Below are 24,693 nucleotides of genomic sequence, written 5' to 3'. Positions count from 1 at the left end.
CTACTCAGCGCCCTTCGTTCAGCTACCGATGTTAAACTCTCTAGTACTTTGCCCACGACAGAGCCCGCCTCTGTGGGTGGGACTTCAACCAGTGGCCAGGGGTTAAGGGTGAAAGGTGAAATGTTAAGGGGAACATGAGGGGAAACTTCTTCACACAGACGGTTATCCGGCTGTGGAATGAGCAGCCATCCCGAGTGGTACATGCGAGCTCGATTTCAACATTTAAGAGGCTCGTGTAGGTACCTGGATGGTAGGGGTGTGGGAGTGGCAGTTTAAATAGTTCAGCACAAGACTAGATGACCCAAAGGACCTGTTTCTGTGTTGTACTTTTCTACAAGAACCTGAAATATTACAAAAATTCACTCTAACCCCTTTTAACAGCTGTGCGGACCAACCATTCATTTTAGCAGGAATTTTTTTTATATGGTGTTAAAACTGTAGCACTTTCAGTTAATAATACATAAAAGAAAATCCCAGATGCACATCCACAAAGACAATTTGCGTGAGACTGTTTCAGTTACTATGGGGCCAGGCACCCATGCAGCTCAGCAGGAACAGGGAATAATACCAATGGAGAGAGTCAAACTGAGCTAAGGCACAGATTGGAGACGGCAGAAATGCCCCATTCTTATAGAGACAGGAAGAGCATCAGAGAATTGATGGTCATTCCAGATACCAGCACTCTGCCCAGTCAGGAGATGATTTCTCTGTCCAACTTTTGTTGAACCTCACTGTAACAGTGTGATACCAGATCAAAACTTGGTAACTAAAGTAATCTCATCTGAAATGTTGTCCTAAACCCATTGATGGATTTTGTAAATCTTTTCACAGGATAAAAATGAGAAGGGATTTGTCGCCGGGAATCTCAAACACGGCACGCCAGTTTTGCTGTCTCTGTCTGGATATTTAAGAAGTGGAGCAAGAGATTCAATCGACCATTCTTCCTGCTCAGACTGTGGAGAGGGATTCAATTGGTCATTTGACCAAATAGCAAGCCTGTAATTTTACACAGGAGAAAGGCTGTTCACCTGCTCAGACAGTGGGAATGGATTCACTCGGTTATCACGATTGAAGGTACATCAGCAAGTTCACACTGGGCAAGGCCATTCATCTGTTCTGTGTGTGAGAAGGGGTTCAGTCGGTCTTCCCACCTGTGGACACACCAGTCAGATCACACCACACCAGGCAGAGGCTGGTCATCTGCTGAATTTCTGGGAAAGGATTCACTCAGTCATCTGACCTAATGGCTCACCAGCGAGTTCACACTGGGGAGAGGCCATTCATCTGCTCAGACTGTGGGAAAGGATTCACTCGGTTATCCCACCTACAGAGACATCAGCGAGTTCACACTGGGGAGAAGCCGTTCATCTGCTCAGAATGTGGGAAGGGATTCACTCAGTCATCCCAACTACAGAGTCATCAGCGAGTTCACACTGGGGAGAAGCCATTCACCTGCTCAGTCTGTGGGAAGGGATTCACTGAGTCATCCCAACTACAGAGTCATCAGCGACTTCACACTGGGGAGAAGCCGTTCACCTGTTCAGAATGTGGGAAGAGATTTACTCAGTCATCCCAACTACAGAGTCATCAGCGAGTTCACACTGGGGAGAGGCCGTTCACCTGCTCAGTCTGTGGGGAGAGATTCACTCATTCATCCAGCCTACAGAGACACCAGCGAGCTCACACTGGGGAGAAGCCGTTCATCTGCTCAGAATGTGGGAAGAGATTCACTGAGTCATGCCAACTACTGAGTCATCAGCGAGTTCACACTGGGGAGAAGCCATTTACCTGTTCAGAATGTGGGAAGAGATTCACTGATCCATCCACCCTACAGAGACACCAGCGAGTTCACACTGGGGAGAAGCCATTCACCTGTTCAGAATGTGGGAAGAGATTTACTCAGTCATTCCACCTACAGAGACATCAGCGAGTTCACAATGGGGAGAAGCCATTCACCTGTTCAGAATGTGGGAAGAGATTTACTCAGTCATCCCACCTACAGAGTCATCAGCGAGTTCACACTGGAGAGAGGCCGTTCACCTGCTCAGAATGTGGGAAGAGATTCACTCGCTCTTTCACACTACAGAGTCATCAACAAATTCACACTGGGAAGAAGCTGTTCACCTGCTCAGAATGTGGGAAGAGATTCACTCAATCTTCCACCCTACTGAGACATGAGCGTGTTCACACCGGTGAGAAGCCGTTCAATTGCACAGAATGTGGGAAACGGTTCACTCTGTCATCCCACCTTCTGGAACATCAGCGAGTTCACACTGGAGAGGAGCCATTTACCTGCTGAGAATGCGGGAAAGGATTCACTCAGTCATCCCAACTACTGGCACACCAGTCAGCTGTTATGAATCCCTAGGTTTTGTTTGCTGTGGACTGTCATTTTAAGAGAGAGAGATTAATAAGCTGAATCAGTCTGACTTGCAGCTTGTTTACATCACTCCCAGCTTGTTTAGTTTTGACTGAGGACACAGACAGTCAGAGTCAGACGGAGATGAATGAGGAAAAATGGAAGGATCGAAACAAGGGAAATAGGTGCCAAGGGTCACTGTTTGGAATTTTCCTATGCCCACAAGTGTGGGTTAATTATCGATTCAGCGTACATCGAATGTATGGTTGTCACCTCGTTTAATCGATAGGAGTGGATCTGATTTGGGGTATCCTATGAAGACCACTGATGTGTTAACCCTTGCCTGGGTGTGGTGTGGTAATTCATTTGAAGACGATACGCCTTGTGACAAGTCACTTTGGGTGATAATTAGTATGTGGATTTGGAAGGATGACAGATAAAATCTAAGTGACTGTTCTCTTGTTTTACCACCATGGAACCTGTGGAATTCAACATAATTGCCTTCCCTTGACATTTACCCTGGATTACAAATATCTCTCTCATCACCTGTTCTGTGGTTGAACTGAACTTTCATAATTTACCATCTCAAGACTCCAGACCTTGTTTCCCCCAAGCTCAATAGTTTTGGATTTATATTTACACACGTATATACACATAACACTGTTAACTTTTGTTTATCTTGCTTAAGTTACTATATTATAAGTAGATTCTAATAAAGGTAGTTTTAACATCAAAAACAGACTCCAGGTGTAGTCTCCATGAGGAAATCTGCAGATGCTTGAAATTCAATCACACACAAAATGCTGGTGGAACACAGCAGGCCAGGCAGCATCTATAAGGAGAAACCCTGTCAACGTTTCAGGCCGAGACCCTTCGTCAGGCAGTCTCAGGCAGTCCTGACGAAGGGTCTCGGCCTGAAACGTCGACAGTGCTTCTCCTTATAGATGCTGCCTGGCCTGCTGTGTTCCACCAGCATTTTGTGTGTGTTGTTCCAGGTGTAGTCTATTGGTGCTGATTCGTTTCTGAAGTTTTACGATTCATAACAAAATTGGGGCCTGCATCCGGGATATGAACAGCTATGGGGGCGTAGTCATTAATTATTGATTTCATTGGGGAAGTCCCTTTTGATTGATTTGTGTGTGGAAAATCAGCAGCAGATGCTGATTATTGTTTGGAAGCGGCAACCTCTGAGGCATTAGAGAATTCCAGATGGATTGAGTTGTTGAGTCTTGCTAGAAGGTTAAAACTTTCTATTTTGAAATTGGCAATGAGGAGGGCACAGTTGCAGAGGATAACAGCTGAACATTATATATCTGAGAGTGTGTTTAAAGTGGAGGAGTTGGAAGTGTTTCCTGAAAGTAAACCTAGTGAGCTTGAGCTCCAGTATGAGTGAGAAAAATTAAAGATGGAGGCTGCGGAAAGGCAGAGGCAGTTTGAGGCCATAGAGGCAGAAAATCAGAGAGGAGGCAGAAAAACAGAGGCTATTCGAGCTGGAAAAGATAGAGTGGTTGCAGCAAAGGGGTCTAGCGTTAGACTCTGGTGATAAGTTTGAGGCCAGTCAGGAAATTAAATTGGTACCTCCATTTGATGAGACAGAGGTTGATAAATACTTCCAGCATTTTGAGAAGGTTGCTAAGAATTTAAAGTGGCCAAAAGAGGGTTGGCCTATTCTCTTACAAAGTGTAATTAAGGGGGAGGCTTAGCAAGCCTATTCTGTTTTGTCAGTTGATTAAGCAGATGATTATGTCCTAGTGAAACAGGCTGTGCTCAAAGCTTATGAGTTGGTCCCAGAATCATACAGGCAAAAGTTCAGAAGTTTGAGGAAATCTGTGAACCGGACATATGTAATTTGCTTATGAGAGATCTGTGTGTTTTGATCGCTGGTGCACATATATGATGATGATAAATATATGATGATTTTAATAGCTTGGAAGAGTTAGTTTTAATTGAAGAATTCAAAAGGTGTGCTCCTGATGACATAAAGACGTATTTAGATGAAAAGGATGCTGCCACTTTGCAGGAGTCTGCTAGATTAGCAGATGAGTTTGCTTTAACTCACAAGGTTAAGTTTACCCAGAATAAGAGCTTCCAAAAGAGTGCCAGGGATCACCAGGGTAAACCAGAAATTACAGCTGGGACTAGTGACAAGAGTAAGGATGAAGGGAAGCAGTTGAAGGAGAAATTTTCTGGTCATACCTGTTACTATTGTAAGAAAGCTGGTCATATGATGGCTAATTGTTCTGTCCTGAATAAGAAAAAGGAAAAGGAGGCAGTCCCGAATGCCTGTGTTCAGCATGTTGAAGCACCAGTAAACCCACAGGGTTCTGAACATTCTGTTGAGGCTCAGTTATGGACTGAGAGTTCTGACCGAATTAAGAAGGCTTTTGATCATTTTATGTCAGATGGGTTTGTATTAGTAAAGGAAGGGTCAACCCCGGTACCAGTGAAAATTCTTCGAGTTACTGGGGTTACTCAGTCACTTATATTAGACAGCGTTCTAAAGTTTGGTGATGAGACTAACACTGGTGAGGTAAATCTTATTAAAGGCATTGGGGATGGCATGGTTTCTGTGCCGTTGTACAAGGTAACTTTACTGTCAGGGTTGGTTTTGGGACCTGTTAAAATTGGATTATACTCCAGTTTACCATTGGAAGATGTTAGTTTGCTGTTAGGGAATGACCTGGCAGATGGTGAAGTTGTTCTTACAGTGCTGTTGACAACTAAGTCAACCACGGACGACCCACAGATGGATTTTAACATTTATCCTTCCTGCCCAGTAACTCGAAGTATGGCTAAAAAGTCTGCCGACGCAGACGGTTCTGTGCAGCATGACTCTGATACCCCTGATAGCCAAAATTGGGATTCAGGTTATGATGACTTGTCAGGGACTTTTCTGCCTTCATTGTTTCAACAGGATTCAGGTCATAAGTCTGATGAGAAAGATTTATCCCTGTGTAGGAAGGAGTTTATAGCAGAACAGAACCAAGACGCTGACATTGAAGCTTTAAAGGAAACAACTCTCTGAAATGATGAGATTAAGAAAGTGCCAGTAGGGTATTATCTCAAGGATGGAGTGATAATGAGGAAGTGGAGGTCACCTGCTATACCAGCGAGTGAGAAATGGGAAATTTTTCACCAAGTTGTAGTTCCTAAAGTTATAGGGCTGAAATTTTAACTTTGGCCCACAGTATGCCATTAGGTCGACATTTTGGAGTGAATAAAACTGTAAACAGGATTATGAAATAATTCTACTGGCCTAATTTGAGGTAAGATGCTGTGACCTTTTGCAGAACCTGTCACACTTGTCAAGTTGAGGGTAAACCGAATCAGGTCACGCCAGTAGCCCCACTCTGGCCTATACCTGCATTCGGTGAACCCTTTTTAACATTTATAGTGGATTGTGCTGGCCCATTGCCAAAGACTAAAGCTGGCCATCAGTATCTGCTAACTATTGTGTGTACTGCATCCAGATTCCTAGAGGCAATACCTCTCAGAAATGTTAAAGCTAAAACTGGCGAAGGCTTTTACCAAGTTCTTTACTTTATCTGGTTTGCCTAAAGAAATCCAGTCTGATCAAGGAAGTAATGTTACAACTGGATTATTCCAGCAGGTAGTTTATGAACTGGGAGCGAAACAAATTACATCGTCTGTGTACCATCCGGAATCACAAGGGGCTTTAGGAAGATATCATTCTGCTCTCAAAACAATGACTCAGACATACTGTGTTGAAAATGGAAAAGACTGGGATGAAGGAATAAATTTGCTTTTGTTTGGAGTAAGAGAGTCGGTACAGGAATCACTGGTCTTTAGTCAATTTGAACTTGTATTTGGTCATAGAGTGAGGGGACCTTTGACCTTGTTAAAGGATCAGTGGATTGATGGGGATGTACTTGTTAACTTGTTAGACTTTGTTTAGAAGTTCAAGAATAAACTACACCAAATCTACAGACTTGTCTAGTGAGACAAAACTTAAAGATTTCTCAAAACAAAATGAAGTGTTGGTTTGATAAGTGGGCTTGAGAAAGAAAATACCAGGTGCGAGATAAGGTGCTTGCCTTATCTCCAATATTGATGAATCCACTTCAGGCGAAGTTCAATAGACCGCATGAAATAGTCTCTCAAATTAATGATCTGAATAATGTTATTAAAACACCCGACCAACGTAAGCTAACACAGGTGGTACACATAAATATAATAAAGCCTTATTTTGACAAGCAGGCACCATCTGTGAGTGTTGTTGTCAAAACATATGAATCTGGCAACCCTGAGAATGAAATAATTGACTCGTCTGAGAATTTTCACAAACCAGATGTGGTCCCAGTTAGGCTAATGAATTCGGTTGTTCCAGAAAACATTGTTAACAAGTTGGCTCATCTGCAGCCAAAGCAACAACAGCTGAAGGAATTAATTCTGAAGTTTAAAGATTTATTTTCCGATGTTCCCAAGCAAACCACGGTTGCAGTACATGATGTAGATATTGGTCAAGCCAAACCGATTAAACAACACCCATATTGCATGAACGTCGAAAAGTGTAAATTGGCTGAGCAAGGAATGGAATAGATGCTGAAAATGGTATTATTAGTCCTGCAGCATCAGTTTGGAGCTCACCCTGCGTTATTGTGCCCAAACCTGATGGTAGAGTTAGATTTTGCACTGATTATGGGATTCTGGTGCAGTGAAGCATCCCCACAGCTTGATGCAGCCACCACCATGCTTCACAGTTGGGATGGTGTGTTTTTGATGATGTACTGTGTTTGGCTTTTGCCAAACATACAGGAGCATTTAGTTTGATGGCCAAAAAGCTCAATTTTGGTTTTATCAGACCACAGAACCTTCTTCCAACTGACATCTGAGTCTCCTGCATGCCTTCTAGCAACCTCCAGTTGAAATTTCTATTTTTTTCCCCCTAACAGTGGTTTTCTCTTTGCCATTTTCCCATAAAGCTGCAACTGGTGAAGTACCTGGGCAACAGTTGTTATATGCTCGGTCTCTCCCATCTCAACCACCAAAGCTTGTAGCTTCTACAGAGTTGTCATAGGTCTCTTGGTGGCCTCCCTCACTAGTCCCCTTCTTGCATAATCACTCAGCCTGCTCCAAGCAGATTTGCTGCTCTGCCATATTCTTTTCATTTCTTGATGATTGACTTAACTGTACTCCAAGGGATATTCAGTGACTTGAAAATTTTCTTGTATCCATCTCCTGACTTGTGCTCTTCAATAACCTTTTCACTGAGTTGCTCAGAGTGTTCTATTGTCTTCATGGTGTAGCTTTTGCCAGGATACTGACTTACCAGCAGATGAACCTTCTAATGACAGGTGCATTTTTACTAAAATTAATTGAACCACCTCAACTGCACACAGCTGATCTCAATTTAACTAATTATTTGACTTCGAAAACCAACTGGCTGCACCAGTGCTGATTTGGTGTGTCATATTAAAAGGAGTGAATACTTAAGCAATTAATTAATTTGTTTTTTATATTTGTAATTAATTTAGAGAATGAATGATTCTGTAATTCGAGGGTTGGAACACACAGATGCCTATATTGATGACTTAGTCACAGGGAGTGACACTTGGGAAAAGCATATCTCTGCAGTAGAGAAGCTGTTTGACAGGCTTTCTCAGGACAACCTTACAGTTATCTAAGAGTGAATTTGGCCATGCCACTGTGACCTGTCTTGGCTATGTTGTTGGTCAACGCAAGTTGGCTCCTGTTCGGGCAAAAGTCCAGGCAATTTCTCAAGTTTCTATTCTGACTGCTAAGAAGGCTCTTAGAAGGTTTCTGGGAATGGATGGATGTTACCGTAAGTTGTGTAAGAACTTTGCTGCTATCGCTCTTCCTCTGACCAATCTCCTGAAGAAGGGTGAAAAGTTTGTCTGGGCCGAGCCTTGTCAGGATGCATTTGATCGATTGAAATTTATTATTTGAAATTAGGCCAATCAATGTAGTGTTGTCAGCAAATTTCATTAGCAGATTGGAGCTGTGGGTGGCAACACAAGTCATGGGTGCACAGAGAGTAAAGGAGGGGGCCAAAGAGACAACCCTGTGGGTTATGTGTCCTGAGGGTCAGAGAGACAGAGGAGATGGATCCCACTCTTACCACCTGCCGGTGATCTGACAGGAAGTCCAGGATCCAGCTACACAAGACAGGGTGAAGTCCGAGGTCTCTGAGCTCCTTGTCGATACTTCACGCCTTCGTATGTCTACTGCTCTGCCCATGACTGCAAGGAACTGCAGAGAACTATGGAGAACAGAGAACATCAGAGAAACATGCCTCCCCTCATGGACTCTTCCTACACTTCCCCTCCCTCGGAAAAGCAGGGTATGTACACAAAGATCCTCACAACCTGGACGTTCTTGCTGCAAACCCGCTCCCACATTGGCGGAGAGATACAAAAGCCATAAAGTGCGTAACACCAGGCTGAAGGACGGCTTCCTGTTTGCAGTTATAAGCCAAATGAAAGATAAATTGGACTCGACCTCACAATGTAACTCGACGTGACCCTGCACCATATGTCTATCTGCACTGCACTTTCTCTGCAGCCATAATGCTTTGTTACAGTGATTATTTTGTTGTATATCAGCTCAATGTACTGTTGTAATGTATCGATCTGTGTGGATAGTACGTCAGGCAAGATTTTCACTGTAGCTCAGTACATGATGATAATAAACAAATTCCCCATTTTAATTGTGTGGAAATATTAGACAGACTGAGCTTCTGCTCTGGAACCACAGAAGGGAACTGAACTGTTGTCTTTCTGAGGAACGCAAATAAGTAGAAAAGGCTTTAATCTCTCATTACGATCTGCGGTAACTGGGATCAGGTGACCGGTGGTGGGTCTCCCATATCAATACCAGAATCAAGTTTAATAGCACCGGCATATGTCATGAAATTCGTTCAGCAGTAGAACCTAATTTTTAACCATAGATGTTAACAATTGTGATTTAATATAAGAATATAAATATCACATTGTTAAATTATATAAATAGTGCAAAATGAAAAAAAGATGTAATAAACTATTTTAATTGTGCCGACTGTTTGACTGACTGGGTTGTTGCTTTGGAAGTAGTGGAGTGAAGCTTAACTGAACTGTACACATTTATGAGAAGCTCAGATAATTATAAAAAGCTAAATTCTCACATAAGTGGGTCAGACACCCAGAAACATCGGCAGCACTTCAGCAGGTGAAAACAGTGGAATGAAACATGCTGAAAATATTGCCGAAAAAAAACATATTGTCCACCGACAACGACAGGACGTGACCGATCCGGATCTCACTGTCTTGTCTGAACGGGGAAAGATGAAGCTACACGTACACGTAGAGCAGTGACCCGCAGATGCTGCAGATCTGCGGAAAACGTGAACAGGAAACGGGATCACATGGCCGCTTTGGTCTCGAATCCCCAGACAGATGTCCATTTACCCACTACTCTGTGGAAAGAAGCAAACGCCGCTCAGATCTCCTCTCACCTTAAATGTATTAGACATTTCAAACCCCAGGAAAAATATATCGTCTGTCCACTCTATTCCTCTCGTAATCTTATAAACGTCCATCCAGTCTCACCCCAGCCTGCGCCGCTCTGGAGAAAACAACACAAGTTTGTCCAGCCTCTCGTTATAGCTCATGCCCTCTAATCCAGACAGTGTCCTGGTAAACCTCTTCTGCGCCGTGTCCAAAGCCCCAACATCCTTCCGAGAATGGGGGCGACCAGAACTGTATGAAACACTCCAGATGTGGTCTAACTAGTTTTATAAAACTGTGTTACGAACTGTAGCGTTTTAGAAACGAACCAGCAGCAATAGAGTTCACACTGGAGTCTAGTTTTGATGTTAAAACCACTCTCTTTATTAGCATCTACTTATAATATAGTAACTTAACGAAATAAAGGAAAGTTAACAGTGTTAAGTGTATATATGTGTAAATGTAACTCCCAGACTATCGAGCCTGAGGGTACAAAGCTCAGAGTCTTGAGATGGTAAAGTAGGAAAGTTCAGTAATACACGGAATAAATGATGGGAGAGAGATATTTGTAATCCAGGGTGAAACGTAGAGAAAAGGCGGTTACTTCAAAATAACCGCCGTCGAAGTTCTTATCCGCTGAATCCGTCCACAGACGAGTTATCAGCGAAGTGACCTGTCACAGGAATACCGTCTTCCAGGGGTTACCACACAACATACCCAGTCAAGGGTTAACACAAGATATTCCACAATCCACTCCTATGGATTATACGAAGTGACAGCCACACACATTCGTTGTGGTTCCGTGTACCGATGATCAACCCACTCTTGTGGGCATAGGAGAGTTCCAAGCCTCAGCTGCGACTAACCGAAGCTATCAGCTTTTCCAGTCTCTCTCTCTCTTTAGACTGGCCGACTGCCTGTCTGCAGATCGCTCTCTCTCTTATGGTTCAGTCCACAGTCAGCGCTGTCAGCCTGTGACTGACGTCATAGCCCCGCCTCCTCACGCCGGCGCTCTTAAAGAAACAGTCACAGTACGACCGCAGGCTCGTAACAGCCGCAACACAACTTCCCGACTTTTGAACTCAATGCTTCAACTAATAAAGACAACCATGCCATTTGCCTTCTTAACCACCCGATAAATCTGTGCTGTCTCTCTCAGGGAGCGATGAACTTGGAGTCTAAGATCCCTCTGATCATCGACACTGTTCAGGGTTTTGCATTTAACAGTGTACTGTCGCATACATTCGAACAACCGAGCTGCCAAGATGATCATCACTAATCAAATCTCAGTGAGATTTCTCAGGTCCTGTTGAATTTATTGCCAAGTGCACAAGTACGGGAAGGTACAGGGACAGAGAAACACTGACTTGTGGCAGCATCACAGGCAAGTACATTCAGATAACACACGGAACAGAAATTATACGATTCTCTGTCAGTAACAGTCTATAAATATGTTTTATGTCATTACCGATATTTAAAATACATTGTGTCATGATCAATATTAAAATGTACATTTTGTATCAATAACAGACTTGGAAATGTTGAATTTGTTCCCTGTCTCCATTCCTCCTGTAATCCACAACCAGCTCCTTTGTTTTTGTCACAATGAGGGAGAGGTTGTTTTCTTGACACCACTGTCTCAGAAAGATGACTTCTTCTCTGTAGGCTGCCTCGTTATTATTTGGGATTCGGCCGATCAATGTAGTGCCGTCAGCAAATCTAATTATCAGTTTGGAACCCGCCACTGCAGCCCCACAGTGCACTATGTACTGATTGCAAAGCTACGGAATTGCATGTGAATAGACTCCCCTCCCCCAACTCTACTCTTTCTGCGTCACCAGCAGACTGGGGCATCTCACATCTCGCTGCCTCCGCCAGGACATTAAACTGTGAACAACTGTGGTCAGGGACTGATCTCTGGGGTACTCCAAACGCTACCTCCTTCCATTCTGAAAACGACCCACTCATCCAGACACACACTACCGGCAGTTTATCGATCTCCAACGAAAAAGCCTAATCACCTACTCCTGAGGTTCAATACCATTGCTGACTCTGAGTTTACCACCGTCAAATGCCGGGAGGGACATAATAATCAGAAAGTCTCTCGTCACAGCCGTGTAAATAAAATGTTATCTGAGTGGGTGTGTGGCGCATGCTCAGAATGCGAAGGAGACAGACAAACTGAGCCAAGTCACAGACTGATGAAAGGGAGAAATGATCCATTTTGATACAGAGAGGGAAGCAGAGAGTTTGATATTGTGCCTGATGCAGGAATTGTGGGCAGTTAGAAAATGAAATCTTGTTCCTCTAAATTGTTTTGAGATGTGACAGTGTTTTAATCAGAAGGCACCATGGAGACTAAAATTATTTCAGTTGAAATGTTGTCCTTCACCCACTGACCTGCTTTGTAAACTTTTAACAGTGTCGAAAATTAAAAGGATTTGTGTATGGGAATGTCGAACACAACAGCACGTTAGTTCCGCTCTATCTCTCAGTTCACCAGCGCTTGAACACAAAGTACACTGCAGATGCTGTGGTCAAAGCAACACGTAAATGACGCTGGAGGAACTCAGCAGGTCGGGCAGCATCCGTGTAAATGAGCAGTCAACGTTTCGGCCCGAGACCGAAGATCGAGATCTACAGCTTCGCACTGGGAAGCGGCCGTTCACCTGCTCCGTGTGTGCGAAGAGACTCATTCAGTTAACCCACCTTGTGATGCTCCGGTGAGTTCACAATAAATAGAGGCCACATTTCTGTCCGGAGTGAGCAAAGAGTTTTACTCAATCATCCCAGCTGCTGCAACACCAGCAACTTCACATCAGGGAGGAAGTTCAAATCAGCTCCGAGTTAAATGTTTAACTGAAGGCAGCTGCAGGTTCATGAGGGACTGTTACTGTCAGATTCTGCAGTTCTTGCGGCTGCTCATCGCACCCAGGACTGAACCCTGGTCACTGAGCATTGGAGGAGTCTGTTCTGCTGATGTTAGCCTTAAACTAGACTGGTGTTTAATATTGTGGATCTGTGAAAGATAAATCAGATTTTATCAAATCCCGTGTGTCAGGTACTTACTGTCTCTATCACACTCACTATGTACACTAGAGAGGCCACTCGGCCCATCTGATCCTTACCCATGTTTCTGTTCCATTTCAGTTTATGAAAATCTATCCCTGCCGTTCCCCTCTCACTTTCCCTGAGATGACAAGTTGCAACTAGTCACCACTCAGTGGGATCGGAGATTTCCCTTGAATTTCATAGAATCATAGAAATCTTCAACACATTACAGACCCTTTGGCCCACACTGTTGTACCGACCATGTAACTTACTCTGGAAACTGCGAAGAATTACCCTAGCGCATCGCCCCCTATTTTCCTAAGCTCCATGTAACTATCTAAGGGTCTCTTAAAAGACACCATTGTATCCGCCTCTACCACCGTCACTGGCAGTGCATTCCACACACACACCACTCTTTGCTTAAAAAACTTAGCTCTGACATCTCCTCTGTATCTACTTCCAAGCAGCTTAAACCTATTCCCCCTCATGTTAGCCGTTTCTGCCCCGGGAAAAAGCCTCTGGCTATCTACACGACCAATGCCTCTCATCATCTTATACACCTGCATGAACTTCCTGCATGATTTTCTCCGGGCTGAATAAGACGATGAGCTCACTGTGGTTGTGACGTTCTTCAGGGCTCTGGACGAAGTTGGTTAAACTCCTGCTTCCCTGCTCTTTTCAACGTTTTGGGTCATTTTCACCAATTTTAAAGGACTGTGCCTCAGACAGCTGTCTTGTTGCAATTGTTACGTACCAGTAGCAACAGATCACTAACGGAGTCTGGTTTCGATGTGAAAACCATTATCTTTATTAGTATCCACTCCAAATATAAAAGATTAAACGAAATAAACAGAAGTTAACAGTGTTGTGCGTAGATATAGCTCCCAAACTATCAAGCTTGGGAAACAATGCTTAAAGTCTTATGATGGTAAAGTAGAAAAGTTCAGTAATCCACGGAATAAGTGAGTGAGAGGAAAGATTTGTAAATCCACACGAACATGTAGAGAGAAGGCAATTACGAAGAATTCCACACACATTCCACGCTGGGTAAACGAAATAACAGCCGCCGAAGATCTTATCCGTCGATTAGTTCCGAAATCCACTTCGAAAAATCACTAGGTGACAGTCACAGGAATATCGTCTTCAAGTGGTTACCACAGATCACCCGGATTCCGGGTAAGGGCCAACAAAAGTGATACCACAGGATACTCCTGCAAATTCACACATATGGATGATACGAAGTGACAGTCACACATCCGTTGTGCACTGCGTGCCGATGATCAACCTAATCTTCTGGGCATGGAAGAACTCCACCCCATAGAAGTGGCAAGCTGAAGTTCCAACAGCTTGTGTGTGTGTGTGTGTCTCTCTCTCTCTCTCTCTCTCTCTCTCTCTCTCTGTCTCTCTCTCTCTCTCTCTCTCTCTCCCCCGCCCCCCGCAGTGTGTGACTAGCGTCACAGCCCCGCCTCCCTCAGGCACTGAAAGCGACACTCACAGTAAACGAATCTGCGGTCTCGCAACACAAGTCTGACAGCAGACTAGCGAGTGAAACTTCGATGGTGCAGAGTCAGAAACCAAAGTGTTGCCAGCCTGAGTCAGGGCTTTGGGGCTCCAGAGAGAGATGGAGTGTAGAGTTTACGAGGAGGAGGAGGAATCAGACCAGCAGGATGTGGCTACAAAAGAAACAGTTGGAAACTGGTTGACCGAAAAAAATGATGGTTTATTTCTGCAAAATACTGGAGGAAATCAACAGATCCGGCAGCAAATGTGGAGAGGAATAAATAGACAACGTTTAGACCGAGCCTCTTCAACATGCCTACACTGTGTACTCCGCTGCAGAGTTGCTGCTTGAACTGCAGCGTTCCTCCAGCATTTTGTGTGTGTGCGTCTCTGTATTTCCAACAACTGCAGAATCTCCTGTGTTTTATATCTGCATTTTACTTTGGCATTAGATACACGTTGATATTGACTATATTGCTTATGGGAGCCGCTTTCTGCGTTAAAACAGCTGCAGATTTTTCTATACACACTATAAAAAAAATGAGGTATGGACATTGAACAGGTGCTTGCAGAAATGTTTAATGGCACCGTGATTACCCATAAAGTCCTGCGTTAAAAGATTTTGACCGGCTTTGAAGCACCGATGAAATGCGCAGGCGTCAGGGCTGTGACGTCTCCGAATATGACGCATGCGCGCAGTACACAGAAGGCCTTGCAGATATCGTTTGCGGGTAAGAGCGATTCTCAGTCTTATCTTAAACACCGTTTTCAGGGCAATTCCTGTGAACTTCGAAAACCGTGACCCGCAATCCCAGGACAGCCCTGCCCTCTTCCCTCTCTCTCCGCCCCACGATCCGTACACGGGCCCCGGGGATCTTCCGGTTGATGAGGGAATGGGAACCGATGGATCTCTCAGACAGAGCTGAGCTCCAGCTATCTAAATGCCAGGATTTGGAACTCCGAGAAAGGGAACAAAATCTTTTACATCACCAGTTGAGAAAATCGCCTTTGTTCTACCTCCAATCACTAACAAGAGAAAATCTGAAGATGCTGGAAATCCAAGCAACAGACACAAAATGCCGGAGGAACTCAGCATTAGTACTCTTTTCCGTAGATGCTGCCTGGCCTGCTGAGTTCCTCCAGCATTTTGTGTGTGTTGCTTGTTCTACCTCCTTTTGTTCTCGACTTTTCTACCGGTGAGGACATGTTTTGTCCCATTCTCTATGGGTACGTAATGATATCAAACACCTTTGCCCTGGGCAACAAGTAGCTTTCACATCACAAATGTGCCAGACTCCAATGAGACAGACTATTGCCCTTCCCTTCATATTCATTGGGATTGCCATCACTGAGTTCACCACCGTTAGTCACCCGGGGGAGAGTTCAGAGGAAATATTTATGTAGAATGCAGAAACTGGTGATACCTGTGTGCATGTGGTGGTGCTAAAGTTGCCCGAGAATTTGCAAGTGGGAAGAAGTGGAGTGATATTTGGAAATCTGACTTTTTAAAGTGTAATTTAGCTAGCAAACCACATATGGACAATGTGCAAAAGCTTTGGTGAGAAAATCATTCATTACCCGTTACAGGCCTGGTACATAGGTTGTGTGAGAGTGCAGATGAACTGGATGGAACCCAGAGGAGATCAAAGTTCCTATTGACAGTGAAAATGAATACATCTGAATGATAATAAAATACACTGCGCACATGTTGTCACTGGCTAAAAATGCACAGTACAAGCTTTACATGCACACTGGTCATTACAAATTAGAGGAGACATTGGCGGGAAGGTGGGGAGACCTCCAGTGTCCCTGATGTCCTCACCAACAAGATGTGCATCCAGCTGCAGCTTGTAACTCTGCACTTTAAGGAGTTGGATCTTGAAATGGATGAATTCCAGATCATCCAGGAGTTGGAGGAGGTGCTAGATATGACATGAAGTGAGATGAGTTACACCCAAGGTGCAGGACACAGGCAACTGGGTGAGAATCAGGAAGGGGAAGGAGGTTAAATAGCCATCGCCGAGTACTCTTGTTGCTAGCCAACACAGCAACAGGTGGACCACTTTAGAAACTGTTGGGGGGAATTGCCTGGCAGAGGAAAGTCAGAGGGGTGATAGGGGATTGGTTAGTTAGGGGAACAGAACAAGAGGGGACTAATATCCTAGTAGTAAAACTTGCTAGAGGTAATGTTGGGGTGGGGGGGGGGGGGGGTGACGTGGTTAAAATAAGTTGTAGGGGGAATGGGAGCCAGAATGACAGAACAGATAGTGGAGAGGGTGAATTGAATTGAATTGACTTTATTAAATACATACTTCATAAACGTGAGGAGTAGAAATCTTTACGTTACGTCTCCATCTAAATGTGCAATGTGTAATTTATAATAGATAGTCTGTACAAAGGACAGTCAATATAACATCAAAATGCAATTGTATCAGCATGAATTAATCAGTCTGATGGCCTGGTGGAATATTATGTCCCGGAGCCTGTTGGTCCTTTTGCTGTGGTACCATTTCCTGGATGGTAGCAGCAGGAACAGTTTGTGGTTGTGGTGAATTTGGTCCCTGATATCCTTTGGGCCCTTTTTACACACCTGTCTGTGTAAATGTACTGAATAGTGGGAAGTTCACATCTACAGATGTTCTGGGCTGTCTGCACCACTCTCTGCAGTTTCCTGCGATTAAGGGAGGTACAGTTCCCATACCAGGCAGTGATGCGGCCAGTCACAATGCTCTCAATTGTGTCCCTGTAGAAAGTCCTCAGTGGCCCCATCCCAAAGTTCTAAATACTGTCTGAGGTGAAAGAGGTGCTGCTGCGCTCTTTTCACAACACAGCCGGTGCGTACACACCATGTGAGATGCTTGGTGATGTTTACACATTGGAGATGGCAGAAATGCCCTATTATTATAGAGACGGGAAGAGCATCAAAGAATTTAATGGTCATTCCAGATACCAGCACTGTGCCAAGGTACAAGATTATTTCTCTCTCCAACTTGAGTTGAACTTCACTGTAATGTCAGATCACACCTTGACAACTCAAGTCATTTCATCTGAAATGTTGTCCTTCACCCATTGATGGATTTTGTAAATCTTTTCACAGGTTAAAAATGACAAGGAATTTGTCTACGGGAACCTCAAACACAACATGCCAGTTTTGCTGTCTCTGTCCAGATATTTAAGAGAGGAGCAAGGGATTCACTCGATCATCCTTCCTGCTCAGACTGTGGGGAAGGATTCACTCAATCATCTGACCGACTGGTGTGCCCGTCATTTGCTGGGACACTGGGAGTGGATTTAGTCAGTCATTTCAACTGAAGGTACATCAGCAAGTTCACACTGGGCAAAGCCATTCATCTGTTCTGTGGGTGAGAAGGCATTCAGTTGGTTATACCACCTGTGGACACACCGGTCAGTTCTCTCTAGGCAGAGGCTGGTCATCTGCTGAATTTTTGGGGAAGGATTCACTCGGTCATCTGACCTAATGGCTCACCAGCGAGTTCACACTAGGGAGCGGCCGTTCACCTGCTCAGTCTGTCGGAAGGGATTCACTAGGTCATCTCACCTGCTGAGACACCAGTCAGTTCACACTGGAGAGAGGCCGTTCATCTGCTCAGACTGTGGGAAGGGATTCATTTGCTCATCCCAACTGAAGGTACATCAGCGAGTTCACACTGGGGAGAGGCCGTTCACCTGCTCAGACTGTGGGAAGGGATTCACTCAGTCATCCGACCTACTGGCACACCAGTCAGTTCATACTGGAGAGAGGCCATTCACCTGCTCAGAGTGTGGGAAGGGATTCACTTGCTCATCTCACCTACTGAGACACCAGTCAGTTCACACTGGAGAGAGGCCATTCACTTGCTCAGACTGTGGGAAGGGATTCACTTCCTCATCTCACCTACTGAGACATCAGCGAGTTCACACTGGAGAGAGGCCGTTCACCTGCTCAGACTGTGGGAAGGGATTCACTTGCTCATCCGAGCTGAAGGTACATCAGAGAGTTCACACTGGGGAGAGGCCGTTCACCTGCTCAAACTGCGGGAAGGGATTCAATCAGTCATCTGAACTGAAGGTACATCAGCGAGTTCACACTGGCGAGAGGCCATTCACCTGCTCAGACTGTGGGAAGGGATTCACTTGCTCATCCCTACTGAAGGTACATCAGCGAGTTCACACTGGGGAGAGGCCGTTCACCTGCTCAGATTGTGGGAAGGGATTCACTTTCTCATACAAACTGAAGGTACATCAGCGAGGTCACACTGGGGAGCGGCCGTTCATCTGCTCAGACTGTGGGAAGGGATTCACTTGCTCATCCCAACTGAAGGTACATCAGCGAATTCACACTGGGGAGAGGCCATTCACCTGCTCAGACTGTGGAAAGGGATTCACTCAGTCATCTGAACTGAAGGTACATCAGCGAGTTCACACTGGGGAGCGGCCGTTCACCTGCTCAGTGTGTGGGAAGGGATTCACTCAGTCATTTAAACTGAAGGTACATCAGAGAGTTCACACCGGAGAGAGGCCGTTCACCTGCTTAGACTGTGGGAAGGGATTCACTCAGTCATCCATCCTAATGGCACACCAGCAAGTTCACAGTGGGGAGCAGCCGTTCACCTGCTCAGACTGTGGGAAGGGATTCACTCGGTCATCTCAACTGAAGGTACATCAGAGAGTTCACACTGGAGAGAGGCGGTTCACCTGTTCGACTATGGGAAGGGATTCACTCGGTCATCCATCCTAATGGCACATCAGCGAGTTCACACTGGAGAGAGGCCGTTCACCTGCTCAGACTGTGGGAAGGGATTTACTCGGTCATCCGACCTATTGGCACACCAGTTCATACTGGGCCGTTCACCTGCTCCATGTGTGGGATTCACTGAGTCATCTCATCTACAGACAGCAGCGTTGTTCACACAGGGGACAGGCCGATCATCTGCTCAGACTTTGGGAAAAGATTCTCTCAGCCAAATCAACCAAATGTGCACCATTGAGTTCACATTGGGGAGAGGCGGTTCACCTGCTGCGAATGTGGGAATGTATTCACTCAGTCATCTAAGCTTATGTAACTCTCGCTTTGGCTAGCAGCTTAATATACGGGGTGATAGCCCCCCACCCCAGCCCGGTCAAACTTAAGAAATCTCGTTTGGGTGGATGCTGCTTGAGGTGTCCCCGTTACAAATTAGTATGCTGAAATAACAAACAGTAAACAATATGTGATTAAATGATTGAGCTTTATAATTCTTACTTTGACCTTAGCATTAGTAAAGAAAAATTAAAAAAAAGAAAAAGTGCTCACTTTCTCCATTTGCATCTTCTGATGTCTCCCTGGCAAAAGACCGTGGTAATATCTCTTCCAGACTCACAAGAAAGAACATTTCTGTCATTGGACAGCCCCACACTCCAAAACCCTGTTATCTCTAGTCGTAACCTAAACATTGCTGCTACAGAGAAACCATTACCTCAGCAGTGAAACATTACAGAGAGGCCGTTACATGAGCAGTGAAACCTTACAGCATGTTATACTTGTGAGACACTACCGGGTTTACACTGAGGAGAAAGTTTCAATGAGCTGCATGCTGGATATTTGTCCATCACCGTTGCTGAATGCAATTTCAGGAGTGACTGTTGGTGCTGAACTCTGCAATTATTGCTGCTGCTCACCACACCCAGTTCTGCACCTTGGTCACTGGGCATGGGAGGAGTTTATTCTGCTGCATATTCACCTTTAATGGGACAGGAGTTTAATATTCTGGGTCTAAGACAAATAAATCAGTTCTATTTTGAATTCTGTCTTCGGTATTTAGGTTTCACACAACTAGTGTACAGTAGGGAGTCAACTCAAGCCAGCTGGACCCTGCCAGTGATTCAGTTCCATGACATTCCTTTTTAATCCTCCCCTGTTGTTCATATCTCGCTCTCCCTGGGTGGTGAGATCCACCACTGGATCCATCATCCAGTGGTGACGGATTCCAAACAGACACCACTCTGTGGTGAAGAGGGTTTCCTTTGAGTTTTCTGCAGAGTGAAGATGTCGAGGAGAAGGGAATCAGCAGCAGGGCATGGCAACGAATGACAGAGTAGTAACATTCGGAAGCTGATTGACAGAGAAAATCTTTTGTTTGTCTGACTGATGACACAAACTATACCCATGGCGAGGTGCTCCACTGGTCGAGGAACTTGTGTGCATTGGGAAATGCTTTATCTACTGAGGGAGTTGTTCCTGCTTGTTTATCTTGTAATATTATATCCGGATGGTTATTATGGATTGTCCTATCTGAAATAATGTATTGATTAACGTATAATTTTGTCACCATCTCGTCTTCTTAGATCGTTGGAATGTCTCCCATGGAGGGTCATACTCATTCCACTGTTTAATGTTTCCTTCCAGAGTGATGATTCATTTTTTTGAGTTGGCCTCTCATTTAAGTTTTCTGGTCTGTATTTCTTATCACGATTGCATATACACACATGGAGTGCTGAATCCAGTTCATTTTTGATTAAATCATATACTTAGAAGTTTTATCTGACTGTTGTGTGATCTTTCCTCATGTGTGTTATTTCTCTTCCTCCTTCTGTCCAAGGTCGTGTTAATCTCAGTGGGTTTGAGTGGAAATAGTCTTTTCTAAAGCTTTCTTAAGATCTTGTTTATCTTTCTAAATTTTACTGATTGAAATGGGACCAAGATAATTTTATTAAAAAAAATTCAATGTCGGTATTGATGAAAATGTTTATTGCCTGTGTGGTATTTGCTAATTATTGAGCTCTATTTGGTAGGTTTTTTAAAGCCTTGAACTAACTTTTGTCAAAGGTTTTCCGTATTCCGCACTACTTTCTATGTTCTTTGCTTGTTGATATTCCAGATACGTGGGTACCCAGCGTTCCGGTGAAGGGTCTTGGCCTGAAATGTTGATTCCCATCCATAGATGCTGCCTGACATGCTGAGCTCCTCCAGCACTTTGTGTGTAGTTCTCTAGATTTCTAGCATCTGCAGTTCCTCTTGTTTCCCAGATACTTACATATTTATTGAAAGATCAAGCTGCTATTGGGTTGTGTGGCTCTGTTGTTAAAATATTAAATAAAATAATTAGAAAGAGGTGGCATAGGGTTGGAAGGTGTAGAATATGTGGGTAGAATCAAAGAACAGCAAATGTACAAAACAAATCCTTGATGAGAATTGTATAGGGACCTCCAAACAGTAGTAAGAATGAGGTCCACAAATTTCAATGGGAAATAGAAAATACGTGCCATACGGGCAATGTTACAATAGTCATGGGGGATTGTCATGCAGGTGATTAGGAAAATCAGGATGGTGTTAGTCTCAAGAGGAGGAATTTCCTAGAATGCCTACAAGATGCTTTTTTTTTCCGAGCAGCTCGTGGTTGAGCCCACTTGGGGATCAGATATTCTGGATTGTTGTAATGAACTGGAATTAATTAGGTCACTAAAGTCCAAAGAACACTTAGGGGCAAGTGATCTTAATTTGATCAAATTCACCCTGACATTAGAGAAGGAGAAGCTAAAGTCAGATGTGGAATAAAGAGAATTAGAGAGGCATGAGAGAAAAATTGGTCAAAATTGATTTAAAAAGAACATGGGCAGGGACAAAAATGGAGCAGCAATGGCTGGAATTTTTGGAAGCAATTTGGAAGGCACAGGATATATACAGTGGCATGCAAAAGTTTGGGCACCCCTGGTCAAAATTTCTGTTCCTGTGAACAGCTAAGCGAGTAAGAGTTGACCTGATTACAAAAGGCATAAAGTTAAAGATGACACATTTCTTTAATATTTTAAGCAAGATTACATTTTTAGTTCCATCTTTTACAATGTCAAAATAACAAAGAAGGAGAAGGGCCCAAAGCAAAAGTTTGTGTGCCCTGTATTGTCAGTACTGAGTAACACCCCCTTTGGCAAGTATCACAGCTTGTAAACACTTTCTGTAGCCAGCCAAGAGTCTTTCAGTTTTTGTTTGGGTAAATGTCTGGGGTCAGTCATAAGTAGCAAAGTACTGACTGTGGAAATTACAAGTCAGAATATTATTAGAGTCACAGAGAGCAGCAGCACTGAAACAGGCCGCTCGGCCCTTCTAGTAAATGCCGACCTGTTTTTATTGTTATTGCCTAGTTCCAACAATCTGCACCAGAGCCTCCATACACCTCCCACCCACGTCCTCACCCAAATTCCTCCTTAGTGTCTAAATCAAACCCACATCCTACACTTCCACTGGCAGCTCATTCCACACTCTCACCAACCTCTGAGTGAAGAATTCCCCGAAAATAATTCACTTTCACCCTGAACGTATGCCCAATGTCAGGGTGAGAGGGAGGATGGGGCAGAGAGGGAAGACAGTAAGGGGAGGGGTGGTCAAATGCAGAGAGGGAAACAGAGCAGAGAGATTATACTGAAAATCTTTCAGAAAAAGTAATTGAACTTGCTGCAAACCTACTCTCCATATCCTGTACATTCTTAATCAAATTATTGATCTAGATGACAATAATGGTTGATGTTCAAAGTAAATGTTATTATCAGAGTACATATATGTCACCACATACAACCCTGAGATTGTTTTTCCTACAGGAACACTTAGCAAATCTATAGAATAGTAACAGGATCAATGAAAGATCAAGTGGAGCATAGAATTCAACAAACTGTGCAAATGCAAATATAATTAAATATCAATGAATAATGAGAGCAATGGGGTGTAACCCTGGGGAACCTCACTAGGCCCGGGCCTCGAGTCCAATAAACAGCCTCCCACCATCACTCTCTGCTTCCTACCATCAAGACAACTGTGCATCCAGTGAGCCAGCTCTCCCTGGATCCCATGTGATCTGACTTTCCACAGCAACTTACCATGTGAACCTTATCAAAGGCCTCACTGATGCCCATATCGGCCCCGATCCTGGGACAGAGGTGTCACCGATCAGAGGGCATGGATTTAAGCAGAGGATGAAGAGGATTAGAGGGATCTGTGGAAAAGATTTGTCACTCAGAGGGTAGCTGAAATCTGGAACACACTGCCCGAGGTGGTGGTGGAGGCAGGTCCCTTCACAACATTTACGAAGAGGATGAGCATTGAAACTGTCGAGATACAGTCGGCTGTGAACCAAGTGCTGATAAATGGGACCAGTGTAGACTGTGAGTGGATGGTCAGAACAGGTATGGCCGGCCAAAGGCCTGTTTCCGTGCTGTGTGATCCACCACTCCGGACATGCTAAATTAATGATGCAAGGCATTGATTTCAAAACTCCACACCCCTCTCCAACCTGAAATAAATCTGACTGCACCCCTTTGTCACCACTGGGAATATCTGTTTCTGTCAAGGTAACATACAAATTGATCACTTCTGCTAAACAACTGGCAATTGATGAAGTTTCTGTGTCTTCTTCCATTAATGTTGCTGCCTTACAGTAAAACTAACCCTCTCACTGTGTCAGAATCAGTGATTAAATCAGACCCCAAACACTGTGCTTTCATCCCTGCACGTTATAACTGGAACCACCTCACTGAGGGTCTGATCGAGACATGGGATCACATCTGCCCTGCTTCTGACAATTCAAATACCCTCAGAATGGTTTTCTGATTCAGTCTGAAGGTTATGGTACATTCAGCTCGACGTCAGACCTGACAAACCATGTCTTCCCACAGCTGGTTCCACCTGTTGGTGTGTCCTCTTTCCTCCACCGCCAGGGAAGCTGCATCTCCACACAAACTCCCCACTTGAGACGACTGTCTGTACCCGTGACACAGGAAATCACATCACTGTCACTCTCCTGATAACGTGTCTGACCTGCTCACCTCCGAGTATCCTCCCTCAACAAGCCTCTTCCTCAGTCACCGTCTGTGAGATTATATAAAAATACAATCACTGTAAAACGATCTATCAGACAGCTCCTGTACCCCTCCACCCCGGATGATGGTTTGCTGATTAAAACTCTCTCTCCTCAGCCCTTTCACTATTCCCTTTCCCTTTGCAAACTCCAGATATGCCAGCTGATCCGAACCCACTGTGAGGACATTTATATCTCACAGGAGGATGTAGAAACCCGTGTTGTTCTCTGATACAGAGGTCACTGACACTCCACCGCATCCCAGTCTGCACCAACAGCCCATGACGGTGACAGCTCTTCCAGACACTGGGGCTTTGTAACAAACACAATGTTAACAGCAAGATTAGACAGCAATTCATTTGAAGAGAGAATTGTTGCTTCCTAAAAGGACACACCACCACTCAGCTGGCCGGGCAGCATCTATCAGAGAGAAAAGCCACACTCCCACTCCACCCCCCGCATAAAACAATGCAATCAGAGGTTTATGATCATTTTC

General features: G+C 44.4%; 1 protein-coding gene across 1 annotated transcript in view; it reads left to right on the top strand.

The window, feature by feature from the left end:
- Positions 1-24,693, top strand: part of LOC140721365 (uncharacterized) — a 310,112-nt gene that overhangs the window by 253,367 nt on the left and 32,052 nt on the right. The window contains 2 exon segments of the mRNA XM_073036208.1: positions 1,228-2,322; positions 17,923-18,846. Coding sequence (XP_072892309.1) covers positions 1,228-2,322; positions 17,923-18,846 — 2,019 coding nt within the window.

The sequence above is a fragment of the Hemitrygon akajei genome, unplaced genomic scaffold (assembly GCF_048418815.1).
Source record: "Hemitrygon akajei unplaced genomic scaffold, sHemAka1.3 Scf000054, whole genome shotgun sequence".
Classification (NCBI taxonomy): domain Eukaryota; kingdom Metazoa; phylum Chordata; class Chondrichthyes; order Myliobatiformes; family Dasyatidae; genus Hemitrygon; species Hemitrygon akajei.
This window is presented reverse-complemented; position numbering and strand designations above follow the sequence as displayed.